The sequence below is a fragment of the Callithrix jacchus genome, chromosome 11 (assembly GCF_049354715.1).
Source record: "Callithrix jacchus isolate 240 chromosome 11, calJac240_pri, whole genome shotgun sequence".
Classification (NCBI taxonomy): Eukaryota; Metazoa; Chordata; class Mammalia; order Primates; family Cebidae; genus Callithrix; species Callithrix jacchus.
In genome coordinates this window covers 108,552,340-108,566,594 of record NC_133512.1, presented here as the reverse complement: position 1 = coordinate 108,566,594, position 14,255 = coordinate 108,552,340, and the positions used below count along the sequence as shown (strand labels likewise).

General features: G+C 45.2%; 1 protein-coding gene across 5 annotated transcripts in view; it reads right to left on the bottom strand.

Annotated features, from left to right (window-relative positions):
* The window catches only part of ATP6V0A4 (ATPase H+ transporting V0 subunit a4), a 95,710-nt gene that overhangs the window by 57,678 nt on the left and 23,777 nt on the right, over window positions 1–14,255 (bottom strand). For 4 of the 5 annotated variants that reach the window (XM_035254642.3, XM_035254641.3, XM_035254644.3 and 1 more), the window contains exons 3-5: window positions 9,469–9,602; window positions 7,501–7,579; window positions 7,119–7,213 (exon numbers count right to left, since the gene is read on the bottom strand). In XM_035254642.3, the coding sequence (XP_035110533.2) occupies window positions 7,119–7,213; window positions 7,501–7,579; window positions 9,469–9,585 (291 nt within the window). In that variant the 5' untranslated portion in view covers window positions 9,586–9,602. Of the gene's footprint in view, window positions 1–7,118; window positions 7,214–7,500; window positions 7,580–9,468; window positions 9,603–12,425; window positions 12,545–14,255 lie in introns of those variants that run through there. The other variant, XM_035254643.3, reaches the window with a different exon arrangement.

Sequence of the window (14,255 nt, the reverse complement as noted above, 5' to 3'; positions counted from 1 at the left end):
ATTCCTAACATACATTACCCACAACAGATGACTTAAAAAAAATCAAAGGAATCAGCACATAACATGATTGTAGACCCTAACACACACACACACACACACACACACACGTGTGAGCTTTCTTAGGAATTCCATCACCATATGAGAAGATTAGGAAGTACTTGGAGGAGTGGATGGCCACTTCATGGAGAAGTCAAGACATTTTGGCAAATCACGCCTCTCCTCATTTAAAACACTAGGCCAGCCCAGGCACAGTGGCTCACGTCCGTAATCTCAGCACTTTGGGAGGCTGAGGTGCACAGATCATTTGAGGTCAGAAGTCGAGACCAGCCTGGCCAACGTGATGAAACCCCATCTCTACTAAAAATAGAAAAATCAGCCAGGCATGGTGGCATGCGCCTGTAGTCCCAGCTACTCAGGAGGCTGAGGCAGGAGAATTGCTTGAACCCGGGAGGCAGAGGCTGCAGTGAGCTGAGACTGTACCACTGCACTCCAGCTTGGGCAATAGAGCAAGACTTCATCTCAAATAATAATAAATATAAATATAAAAATAACTTCAGAAACAAAAACCAATATGGAGTCTTAAAATAGAAACTGAGGGGCCAGGCGTGGGGGTTCAGCCTTCAATCCCAGCACTTTGGGAGGCTGAGGCAAATGGATCACTTGAGGTTAGGAGTTCAAGACCAACCTGGCCAACATGGTAAAACCCTGTCTCTTAAAAATACAGAAATTAGTCAGGCAGTGGTACATGCCTATAGTCCCAGCTACTCAGGGAGCTGAGGCAGGGAATTGCTTGAATCTGGGAGGCAAAGGTTACAGTAAGTAGAGATTGTGCCACTGCACTCCAGCCTAGGCAACAAAGCTTTTTTTGAGACTCTGTCTCAAAAATAAAAAATAAAAATAAAAATAAAGATATATATATAGGCCGGGCGTGGTGGCTCATGCCTGTAATCCCAGCACTTTGGGAGGCCGAGGCAGGTGGATCACGAGGTCAAGAGATCGAGATCACCCTGGTCAATATGGTGAAACCCTGTCTCTACTAAAAATACAAAAATTAGCTGGGCATGGGGGTGCGTGCCTGTAGTCCCAGCTACTCAGGAGGCTGAGGGAGGAGAATTGCCTGAACCCAGGAGGCAGAGGTTGCAGTGAGCCGAGATAGCGCCATTGCACTCCAGCCTGGGCAACAAGAGCGAAACTCTGTCTCAAAAAAAAAAAAAAAAAAAAAAAAATATATATATATATATATATATATATAACATATATATATATATAACATATATATATATAAAACATATATGAAATGATAAAGTAGCAAGTTGCAGAAGAATAAACAATATAGTTTCATTTAGAGAAAAATTTTTAATGTATAAAGCTATACCATGTTATTCAGAAAAATAAATGTGTAATAAAACTACAAAGAAATAAAGAAAAATACAAAAAATAGGATAATGATGATCTCGAAGGGAAGAGGGGAAAGGAGATGAAGGAGGGTGAGGAAGGGCACCCAGGTTTTCCTGAGAGTCCCTGTGGGTACTGTTATCTTACACAGGGCAACAGACACATGGTATTCGCTGATCCTTACTTCTTATACCTTACAGGTATAAAAAGAATAAAAATTCTACTAATTTCTTTGGGAGGCTGAGATGGGTGGATCACGAGGTCAGGAATTCAAGACCAGCCTGACCAACATGGTGAAAGCCCGTCTCTACTAAAAATACAAAAATTAGCTGAACGTACTGGTACACGCCTATAATCCCAGTCACTCGGGAGGGTGAAGCAGGAGAATCGCTTGAACCTGGGAGGTGGAGGTTGCAGTGAGCCAAGACCATGCCACTGCACTCCAGCCCGGGTGACAGAGCAAGACTCCATCTCAAAAAAAAAAAAAAATCCTACTAATTCAATGTAATGTTTAATAGAAACAATAACAAATCCACACTGAAACACACAGGACTGAAACTGTAGAACTGTGGTACCCGAGCGAGTCAAGGAAGGCGCCACACTCTGAGATTGAATTATGAGTCCTTTATTATGCCGGTGACCAAGAGGTGGCTATCGCCCAAAATTCTCTTGGCCCCTAAGAAAAAGATGGTCTTTTATACCCTAGTTTTGAAGCGGGGCGGGGGGGGAGATCTTAGCTGAAGCAAATTTTTCACAAAAGCAAAGTAAGCAAAAAAGTTAAAAGATAAACTGGTACATGAGACAGTGCCAGGTGCGAGGGGTAAACCTGTCATGAAAGACACAGAACTTATAGATAATGGGGGCTCTGGGGGCTCGACAGCTCGTGCATTCCCAGGCCCTGCTGGTACCACTTAACTCGGCCTCCTGTCAACAAATGCATTCCTGGAGGTGCCCGGTGCCAGCCTGCCCCAGCTACATGCTACATTACATACTTAATGGGGGAAAATAACTAAAATGAAGAAGTAAGATGGAGTCTGTCCGGCTCAAGGAGCTAACACGAAGCCTGGACAGCTTTTAGTCTGAGAAAGAGAGAGTTCGTTTTAGCTGGCAGAACGCAGGTTCTCACAGAACAAAGACATAACCTTAAAGGGAAAAAGGACACACATCCACAAAGGGGTGATCATTGAACCAGCATCAAATACCATGAGAAAAATCGAGTGACTGTGTGCCTTGAGGTGTCAAGCGTAACTGTCATCTGTAGCTTGCACACCAAGGGGTAGTGGAGAAGGGCTGGCAGGTATTTCAGAAAGACAGGAAAGGGAAGGGAAGTAAGAAACAAAAGGAATGATAACCCAAAAGCCAGTGATTCAGCAATCACAATAGATGGAAATGGAGTAAGGTCACCTCTCAAAGAGATCATCACACCAGATAGTTTTTAGTCCATCTAAGACACTGTTAACAAGAGTTTTTTTGTTTTTTGGTGTTGGTTTTTTTTTTTCAGACAAAGTCTCTGTCACCCAGACTAGAGTGCCGTGGTGCAATCTTGGCTCACTGCAACCTCTGCACCGCGGGTTCAAGTGATTATCCTGCCTCAGCCTCCCAAGTAGCTGGGATTACAGGTGTGCATCACCAGGCCCAGCTAACTTTTTTGTATTTTTTAGTAGAGATGGAGTTTCACCATGTTGGTGCATTTCAAGGCCAGGCTGGTCTTGAAATTCTGACCTCAAGAGACCCACTGGCCTCAGCCTCCCAAAGTGCTGGGATTACAGGCGTGAGCCACCACACCTGGCATAAAGAGATTTTTTAAATAACAATAAAAAATGATAATCTTGTAAATGTTAGCTCCCCCTGAAATGCTTAGGAATAGACAAAATTGAATTACTATGGAAAATTTCAAACACACACTAGCAGAGCAAATCCCATCCACCCATCATTCAGCTTCAGTTACACTCCATTCCCTCCCCTAACAGAGCCAGCCATTATCCTGAATTTTGAACACTGAATATAGTGACACAAGGTTGGGGGGAAAAGTAAATCTCCATTTCCTAATCATTTCCTCTCTCCACTTAATGATACCAAAAAATAATGCTGCCATTATCATACATAATGGATATGTAATCATATAAAAATATACCTGCTTGAGAATAACACCTGAAAACAAGGAAAAGTCAGGGCAGTTTCTGCTGGGAAGTTTTTCCTTTCTGCTGAATTAGTATTTCCTCTAGGACTGTTATAAAAGGCTCTTTAGAAACTGACAAGGCAGGGACCCAGAGCCATTGGTGTACTCTTGCCAAAGGATTCGACTCTCTAGCAATGCTGGGGAAACACAGCCAACTGCAGGACTAGTCATGTCAATCAACCAACAAATCAATTGCAGTGAACAATGAATGGTAAAAGATATTACTCTCCGAATTTTATGCTGGTGTGTTTTGTTTTTGTTTTGAGACAAGGTCTCACTCTGTTGCCCAGGCTGGGTGCAGTGGTGTTAATACAGCTTACTGCAGCCTGAAACTTCTGTTAGCCAATATCCTGCCTCAGCCCCCCAAGTAGCTAGGACCACAGGTACACACGACCACATCCAGCTAATGTTTTACAATTTTTTGTAGAGACAGAGTCTCACTATGCTGGGCAGACCGGCCTTAAACTCCTGAGCTCAAGCAATCCTCCCATCTTGGCCTTCCCAAATCTTGGGATAACAGGCATGAGCCACCATGCCCAGCCCTGGTGCTGTTTTAATTTCATTTTTACAGCAAATCACATTCAGAAGAATAACACTAAGGAAAGACTTGTGCACACATCTGATTGCCCTTTATCCAACTATTCCTACAATCTGTAGGGCTTTAACACCTTAAAATATCATGCTAGATTTTTTTTTCTTTTTTGAGACACAGTCCCGCTCTGTCACCCAGGCTGGAGTTCAGTGGGGTGATCTCAGTTCGCTGCAACCTCCACTTCCTGGGTTCAAACAATTCTCCTGCCTCAGCATCCCAAGTAGCTGGGATTACAGGCATGAGTTACCACACCTGGCTAATTGTTTTTTTTTTTTTGTATTTTCAGTAGAGAGAGGGTTTCACCATATTGGTCAGGCTGGTCTTGAAACTCCTGACCTCAAGCAATATACCTGCCTCAGCTTCCCAAAGTGCTGGGATTACAGGCATGAGCCACTAAGCCTGGCCTATTATGCTAGATATTTTTAAAATCTAAGATACACCTTTACCAAAGAGATAAAAAATAAATAATAGCCAGGTGAGGTGGTTCACACCTGTAATCCCAGCACTTTGGGAGGCCGAGGTGGGTGGATCACCTGAGGTTAGAAGTTACCAGCCTGGCCAACGGCAAAACCCCATCTCTACTAAGAGTACAAAACATTAGCTGGGCATGGTGGTGCATGCCTGTAATCCCAGTTACTCAGGAGGCTGAAGCAGGAGAATCACTTGAACCCCACGGGGCAGAGGTTGCAGTGAGCCGAGATTGTGCCACTGCACTCCAGCCTGGGTGACAGAGCAGGACTCCGTCTCAAAAAAAAAGAAGAAGATAAACGATAAAGACCAAAACAATGAATTTCACAAAAAAGTAAAAAATAAAGAGGGCCATTCAATCAAATTTTAGCTCCCCCCAGCCAAAAAAGCTTATTAGTTATTATTCAGTCAAAATGGAATCTTTTAAACTCAAAGTGGCAAAACCTGAAAATGTGTGCCTTGGCATAGTTGAAATCAGCCAGAACTAAACCCAGTTGGATGAATTACTTTTTTAAGGTACTATAGCCAACTCAATTTGAAAACAAAAGCACTTGTTACCTGCTTAACAAAATCAAGACAGGCTCTATGCTCATCAAGTTTCAGTGTAGTATCAGAGAAGAATATCCACAATCATTTGTAAAGGCGATTAAAATATTCCTCCCTTTTCCAACTACTTGTCTGTGTAAGGCTGGATTATCTTCCTCTACTTCAATAAAAACAACATATCACCAACAGATTTAAAGTAGAAGCAGGTGTCAGAAACCAGTGCCTATTAGCCAAGCACTTAAAAAATTCACAACAACTTTCCCTTCTCAGGAAAGTGTTTTTTGTCTTGGAAAAGAGTCGTTTTTCATTTAAAACATGTTAGCATGTAATGAGATCTTATTGTTATTTTCAATTGAATTAATACACAAATATTTAACATACTTTTCCATTTTAATTTGTAATACAGTAAAAATCAATAAATAGGCCAGGCACGGTGGCTCACGTCTGTAATCCCAGCACTTTGGGAGGCTGAGGCAGTAGGATCACCTGAGGTCAGAAGTTCAAGACCAGCCTGGACAACATGGTGAAACCCTATCTCTACTAAAAATACAGAAATTATTGGGTGTGGTGGCATGTGCCCGTAATCCTGGCTATCTGGGAGGCTAAGGCAGGAGAATCACTTCAGCCTGGGAGGCAGAGGTTGCAGTAAGCTGAGATCACACCACTGCACTCCAGCCTGGGCAACACAGCAAGACTCCATCTCAAAAGAAATATGACAAGGTCCAAAATATTTTCTAGAAGATGACAATCTAATATTTTTATGTGAGTATCAAAATTTATACTACTGATGGCTTTAAATTTTTTAAGAATTTGAAGTTATCTTCAAAGAAAAAAAAATCCCAGCCAGAGAAAAGGCTCAGCTCAGTGAAGCCTTGCCTACCTGCCCATACCCTGAATGAGCTGTTCCACCACTGAGGATAAAATAGCTGCTTTTTAAATTAAGCTTCCCGGGGTCCTCCATGGTCTGGCTCTGCCTACCTCTTTACTTCCTCTCCCAGCCCTGCCCCTCATTCCTGTCCCCACCATCTGCTCTAAAAGCCCTTAGAGGGCATGGCCATGTTTATTTCTGTCTAAGGTACCTTGCACATGGCAGGTATTCGGTGTTTTTTGTTTGTTTGTTTTTTTAGACAGAGTCTCTCTCTGTCACCCAGGCTGGAATGCAGTGGCGCGATCTCAGCTCACTGCAACCTCTGCCTCCTTGATTCAAGTGATTTTTGTGCCTCAGCCTCCCAAGTAGCTGGGATTACAGGCACCTGCCACCATGCCCGGCTAATTTTTATACATTTAGTAGAGATGGGATTTCACCATGTTGGCCAGGCAGGTCTGGAACTCCTGACCTCGTGATCTGCCCGCCTCGGCCTCCTAAAGTGGTGGGATTACAGAAATGAGCCACCATGCCCAGCCAGTATTCAGTGTTTTATAAAAGACAGAGGGGAAGGAAACAGAGAAGGAAAGGAAAGAGGGAGAGCCCCATCAGTTGAAATGTCCTTGAAAATGGCAGTCTTCTCCCAGTTGACCTACAGAAGCCAGTCAGAGGAGCGGCCTCCATCTAGAATGGGTCCAACCCATCAGCTGCTTCCCCAGACAGAGAATGAGAAAATATCCATTATGTCCACACTCAGCCGGATCAGCAGGACCCTGCAGACGACCCCACTGCCTGTGAATCATAAGCCCACAAAAGCAATCACTCCTCAAAGTGGGCTAAGCTTCCCTCAGGATATGCTGAGAAACGAAAACAGCTCTCTCCAGACCTAAAACTACACACTGGGATTTTCCTGGGGCTATAACCCTGAGAAGGGGATGGCCATGCAAGCCTGCCGCCTCCGCGCCTTCAGCAAACCAGGCACGGGACCTGCAAGCAGCTCTCTGAGTTTTCGAGGAGACAGGCTTCATGACTGTCCTTAGCTTGGGAGGCCAGCAAAGTGCAGAAGAACTTACCTCCAGGGTGATCATTTCCCGTGGGAGCGGGGTCAGTGGACATTTCTCAGGCAACTGAACTGCAATCTCATTTTGCATCTCATCTTCCAGAAAACCTGAGGAATGAAAACCCACCAGAAACCGCAAGGTGACTGCGTCTCCTCATGACTAAGAAACGAGGTCAAGCAAGATGTGTGCCTTTTGCTCACCTCAGCTGCCTGAATTGTCCGAGGAGCTGCCACAGCTGCTGGATCCCACCCCCATTCTCCCCCATTCCCTCTAGGTGGGCCCCCAGAACCACCTCAAAAAGTATTGCAAATAGGGACACATTTGTTAACGTGCAAACTCTTGACCCCCTTGCCAGTTCACATCTGAACAGTAAGTTAAAAAAAAATTGGCTTACGGAGGATTCTCTCCAGTGAGTCACACCTTCTGACTTCATTCACAAATTTCCTTTGAAAGCTGTTCACACTCATATTTAACTAGGGGAGAAAAATCACAAGACACATTAGGAGCAACAGCTGCCAATATGTTCCTTTTGGTTTGTTTCTTGTTTTTTTTTTTGTTTTCTTTTGAGAATTTCACTCCTGTCACCCAGGCTGGAGTGCAGTAGTGCGATCTCGGCTCACAGCAGCTTCCACCTCCTGGGTTCAAGCGATTCTCCTCCCAAATAGCTGAGATTACATGCACCCACCACCACGCCCGGCTAATTTTTATATTTTTAGTAGAGATGGGGTTTCACCATGTTGGCCAGGCTGGTCTCAAGCTACCGATCTCAGGTGATCCGCCCACCTCAGCCTCCCAAAATGCTGGGATTACAGGCATGAGCCACCGCACCCAGCCCCCTTTTGGCTATTGTATTATCTTTTTAATGCTAGAGAAATTGCTGGAATTATTTTAGGAATACATACTTCCATGCACAAGACAGGTGAGTTACAGGCAAAACACACCTTGGTGTTTTTACACTCAATCGCCCAAATGCTTTGGCTTTCACCCTACCGTTTCTAAAAGAAACAAAGTCCTGGCCAGGTGCAGTGGCTCATGCCTGTAATCCCAACACTTTGGGAGGTGGAGGCTGGTGGATTGCTTGAGCCCAGGAGTTCGAGACCAACCTGGGCAACATAGCGAGTCCCTGTCTCTATAAAAAATTGCAAAATTAACCGAGCGTGGTAGCACGCACTTGTAGTCCCAGCTACTCAGGGGGCTGAGGCAGGAGGATGGCTTGAGCCTGGGAGATTGAGGCTGCAATGAGCTGTGATTTCGCCACTGCACTCTAGCCTGGGAGACAGAGCAAGATGCTGTCTCAAAAAAAAGAAAAATTGGACTTAATCAAAATTTAAAATTTTTGTGCATCCAAGGACACTATCAAGAAAGTGAAAAAATTCCACAGCATGGGAGAAAGTCATATATCTGTCATTTTCAAATCATGTATCTTTCAAATCATATATCTGTCAAAGGAAGGAGGGAGGGAGGGAAGGAAGGAAGGAAGGAAGGAAGGAAGGAAGGAAGGAAGGAAGGAAGGAAGGAAGGAAGGAAGGACCTCCCTTATCTAAGTTTACCTTATTTCTCTGGCTTGGCTATCTAAATGAGCCTGAAAATCCTCAGTGGGGTCATGAAAATGACCGGGCCTTGAAGACTACATAGCTCCATGTAACATATCACAGTCATCAACAAAACTTCAACTCTCAGCTCAGCTCAATAAATGTTATTGAGGACCTGCCTCATATGAGGTCCTGCGTGAAGAACTAGAGACGTGAAGAACAAGATATGATCCTTCCCTGCAGGAGCTTAGCTCTGATCTCGACCTTAGTGAAGAAGTAAAGAAAGACTGATTTTCTAAATTAGACTAAGAGCTTGGTGAGGATCTAAACCGCCCCTGGGAAATGATACTCCAAAGTCATAATCAAGACACCCCAACCCTAGAATATCACTCTGGACCTCAACCCTGGGTATTACAACCAACTTTGGACTCCAGAATGCTTTGTCCCCCACCTGTCGAGTCAGGAAAAATAGTTTTTATGGTTAGAATGAGGTTTGGTAATCTACATACTCATTGGCTATATTCAATGTTTGAAGATGCTACGCAAGAAAAAAAAATTCAATGACATCTAGCATGTAGTGATTGCGTTAGAGCTCCAAGACATTCCTATAGAGGAGACAGGCACGGAGGGAGGAGTAACACATTTTTTAATGACTTGCCTGGTCGTGACAAATCCCAGCAAGAAGCACTAGAACTACAGAATTTCATCAATTTCAGCTCACGGCTCCTCTCCCTACAAAATGGCTACTGTTCACCACAAAGAAGTGTTGTGTATGAGTTATCTACTCCCGCCCCTGCCTTCCTCTTATCTCCAAAGAACTCAGTACCTACATCTTTGAACTGAACCAATCCCAGCTCTCCGAGCTCAGCCACACAGCAATATGCAGCTTCCACCTGGAGAAACAGTTGTGACAAACACATCTCCTCGCTTCGAAACACAGATGACATCTTGGCCCAGCCTCGGTCTATAGGAGAAAAAGATATTAACATTTAAGGTAATAAATGTGTGAAAACCTTAGGACAAATTTTTTTTTAGACGGAATTTCGCTCTTGTTGCCCAGGCTGGAATGCAATGGCGTGATCTCCGCTCACTGTAAACTCTGCCTCCCAGATTCTCCTGCCTCAGCCTCCTGAGTAGCTGGGATTACAGGCATGCACCACCACACCAGCTAATTTTGCATTTTTAGTAGAGACAGGGTTTCTCCATGTTGGTCAGGCTGGTTTAGAACTCTTGACCTCAGGTGATCCTCTCACCTCAGCCTCCCAAGGTGCTGAGATTACAGGCATGAGCCACCACACCCAGCCTGGATGAAATGTTTAATTTAAGATAAATTAAAATCTAACTGGAAAAATAAATGCATTAGCAATCACTCATGATTTGAGGAAACTTGGTTTTTTTTTTTTTTTTTTGAGACAGGGTCTCACTCTGTTGCCCAGGGCTGAAGTGCAGTGGTGCAATTTTGGCTCACTGCAGCCTCAACCTCCCACCCATCTCAGCCTCCTGAGTAGCTGGGACTATAGGTACATACCACCATGCCTGGCTATCCTGATTCTAAAAATATAAACAAAAACAAGATAGCACTTTATGCCCTCCATCAGACTGGCAAAATATTATACTTTATTTTCGAAACAGAGTCTTGCTCTGTCACCCAGGCTGGAGTGCAGTGGCACAAACACAACTCACTATAGCCTCAACCTCCTGGGCTCAAGAGATCCTCCTACCTCAGCCTTCTATGTAACTGGGACTAAGGGTGTGCACGACCACATCTGGCTAATGTTTTAATGGTTTTTGTTGAGATGGAATCTTGCTGTGTTGCCCAGACTGGTATTGAACTCCTGGACTCAAGTCGTCCTCCTACCCTGGTCTCCCAAAATGCTGGGATTACAGGCTGAGCCACTGCACGCGGCTGGCAAAATATTTTGAAATATGACTAAAGACTCGAGTTGTAGAAAGTATGAGAAAACAGGCCCTTTCATACACTAGAATGTCACTCTGGAACTCAATCCTGGGTATCCAACCAACTCTGGATTCTGGATTCTGGAATACTTTGTCCTCAATTTGCCTAGTCAGGAAAAATAGTTTTTGTCATCAGAACAAGGCTTGGTTAATCCATATGCCCATTGGGTCTATCCAATGTTAAAGTGTAAATTCACTGTAGCTTTTTCAGAGAACAATTTATCAGTCTATCAAATCTTATATGCCTCATACCCACAAATCAAGATTTCCACTGCTATTTATCCAGATAGACCTGGATATGCAGGGAGAGACAGATGAACGAGGATGTTTCTCATAACATTGTATGTAATAATTATAATAACTAGATGTAACCTAGATATCCATCAATAGCAGAATTATTAAATAGAGCCCTGCGCAGTCAGCAGGAATAAATCTGTATGTCTTATATATGGAAGAAGGACACCCACGGGTGGGTGGGGAGGGGAATGCTGTGAGTTAGGTTAGCCAAAACTGACCTGCAAGATATAGTTCCACATACAGTCTTAAGTGCATATTGACACTGCTGATTAAAAAAAAAAAAAAAAAAAAAACAACTAAGACTTATGCTCCTGAAAGGGGAATCTCAAACATATAGACTGAAATAGATTAAAACATCCAGCATGCTCTAACAGATGGCACACCCAGAGTTTAACTGGGAAACTGGGAGATGATCTCCAAGCCAGTGCCACCAGCCTGTACACAGCGTACACAGCCAGGAAACCCAGCCCCGGTGCGTCAGAGGCCTCCCGACAGCAATCAATGCATTCCACACCCTGGGGTGTAACAGTTTCTCACTCCTGAACATTTCTCCGTTCCTTAATAGACCATCAAAGTCATGCTGCCCGTCGGACTGTCTCTAGTGTCACTTGGGTGACAGGCGGCAGGGAAGGGCACCTCCCAGGGGTTGGAAGGAAGTGAAGCTCTTCCCAATGGCTCAGTTGAATGCCATATGAGAGCCAAGGGCAGAAGGAGGGTACAGAAGCTATTCCCAAAGATCCTGATGGCTTCCTGCTGCCAAACCACACTGTTTCCCCCCAAGTCAACCTTCTGGAAGAACTTCCACACCTCCAGAGTAGATTTAATTTGATCACGTACAGAGTATCTCCTGAGCCGATCCATTGTCCCGGTTCCCCACAGAACCAACTCTAACGTCGTCAAGCTGGTCAGCCAAAGGCTGCAGGACCTGGCCTCCTCTGTGTTCTCCTCCAGCTTTGGCCTCTCCAGGGACCCCGCGTTCCTCCCCAGCTCCCACTCCCTTCAGGACCTTTGCCCAGGCTTTCCCTGGGTTTGGAACCTCAACCTCATCCTCTCCACTGTCCATCCCACGCCCCGCATGACCCTGTCACTCCTCCAGTCTCCATGTAAGGATCTTCTTCCTCCACAAGCCTTCCCTGGCACCCCCAGCATCCCCAAGGAGCTCAGCCCCCTCCTACATGCTCCCAGAAGAGCAGTCATTTGCAATCGCTTGTTTAACTCCCTGGATTCTCCACACACAAACCAGTGAAGTCCATGAGGCTAGAAGCATGCCCTGCTTCCACTCCCATACCGGTCTAGGTCAACAGGACCACAAACTGGGTGCTCCAGAAGCATTATCCCATGTGTGGACCAGAGGATAAACAACATCCCTCAAGAAGTGCATGGTTTGGCCCCGTATTTGTACCTTTTGACTTCGAGATGAATTCAAAGCTTTCCTACTGCTCTGTCTAGTAACTACAGCCAAGAGAACATAGACCAGAGACCCCAGGCATTCGCTTCATGCAGATCAAAAGCACAGCATCAATACCCTTCTTACCCCAGCTTCCTCCAGGCCAGTCCTGGGTGGGGGTCTCGGGTAGACAGTGGTTTCCCCGACCTGATGTACGGAGCAGGGAGCCACAAGCCTGGCGGCCCTACGGGCTTGCCAGCAGTCCTGGGCGGAGCTGCAGCCGGTGAATCCACAGGTGGCCTCCCCGCAGCGCCCCTCCCGGCTCCTTCTCCTCCCAGGCTCCCAAAGAGCCAGGAGGCGGCTCTGTTGTATCAACACGGACCTGTTGTGGGTGAGGACAAACCTGCCCCACCGGCCAGCCCGCTCAGCCCCCGCCCCCCTGTGCCCTCTGCCATGACCTTAAGTCCTCAGCAGGAAGTATTCATTTGTTTTCTAATGAAAGTAACTTGCCCCTCAGGAAGCTGAGGGTTGAGGACAAGATTCTTGGAGGCTTTAGGACCCCAGCAAACCAAAACATCCCTTTAACTTGTAAAAACAAAATAACGTTTAAAAATAGTTTTGGGGGCTGAGGCCTCGGTGGCTCACGCGGGTAATTCCAGCACTTTAGGAGGCTGAGGCGGGTGGATCATTTGAGGTCGGTTGTTTGAGACTAACCTGGCCAACATGGTGAAATCCTGTCTCTACTAAAGATACAAAAAGAAATGAGCAGAGAGCGGTGGCGTGCGCCTGTAATCCCAGCTACTCAGGAGGCTGAGGCAGACGAATCGCTTGAACCCAGGAGGCGGAGGTTGCAGTGAGCCTAGATCACTGCACTCCAGCCCGGGCGACAGAGCCAGGCTCCATCTCAAAAATAAAAACAATACAAAATGAAAAAATAAAAATAGTTTTGGAAAACAGAAAAATCACACCATCCTATCAACAACTATTGACTAAAACATTCTACTTTCAAAGAAAAACAGAAGACTCCTTATGAAATGCCCAATGGCTAAAATTCAGCTTCAGCTGTGGCCCAGGTAAAAAGAGAGAGAAGCAAATGTGATATGTGTCCTTTTCCTTTGGAGGGGGTCTTGTCTTTTCCTACTATTTGACAGAGGGTGGGCAGGGCAGAACAAGCCAATTAGATTGTCTCTCTTGCCCAGGGGTGGGGCGGCTGCAACAGCCACTTGCATCTTTTTGAATGAGCTTTGCTTCTCCAGAGCGATGGCACAGATCCCCTGCAGGGATTCTCCCCTGCACCCCTCCCAGGGGGGCCTTAGAAGGTACCCCGGAATGAGTGAGGGGTGTGCTTTTTGTTTTTTTAACTTTTTAGTATGGAAGCATTAAAACACCTGCAAAAGTACAGAAAATACTTTTGTCCCCCATGTCCTCCTCACTCGGCCACAGCAGTTAGTGAGTGTTCTCTCATCCACACCCCACCCACTTCCCCTACCCACCTCTGATTATTTGGAAGCAAATCCCACACATATTATTTCTTTCAAAAATATTTCAGCATGTATCTCTAAAAGATAAGGATTCTTTAATACACACACACACACACACATAAAATACCAGTCACTCCTAAAATTCAATAATTCTTAAATTTGCCTTAATATCAAATATCCCATCAGGATTCCAATTTCCTAGATTGTCTGAGATTTGCATTTTTTTTAAGAGACAGGGTCTTGCTCTGTTGTCCAGGCTGGAGTACAGTGACATAAACACCGCTCACTGCAGCCTAAACCTCCTGGGCTCAAGCTATCCTCCCACCTCAGCCTCTTGAGTGGCTAGGACTAGGACTACAGGTGTGCATCACTATGCTTGACTAATTTTTTTATTTTTATTTTTATAAAATATTACAACATAAAGACAGGGATCACTATGTTGCCCAGACTGGTCTCCAACTCCTGGCCTCAGTAATCCTCCCACCTCCGACACCCG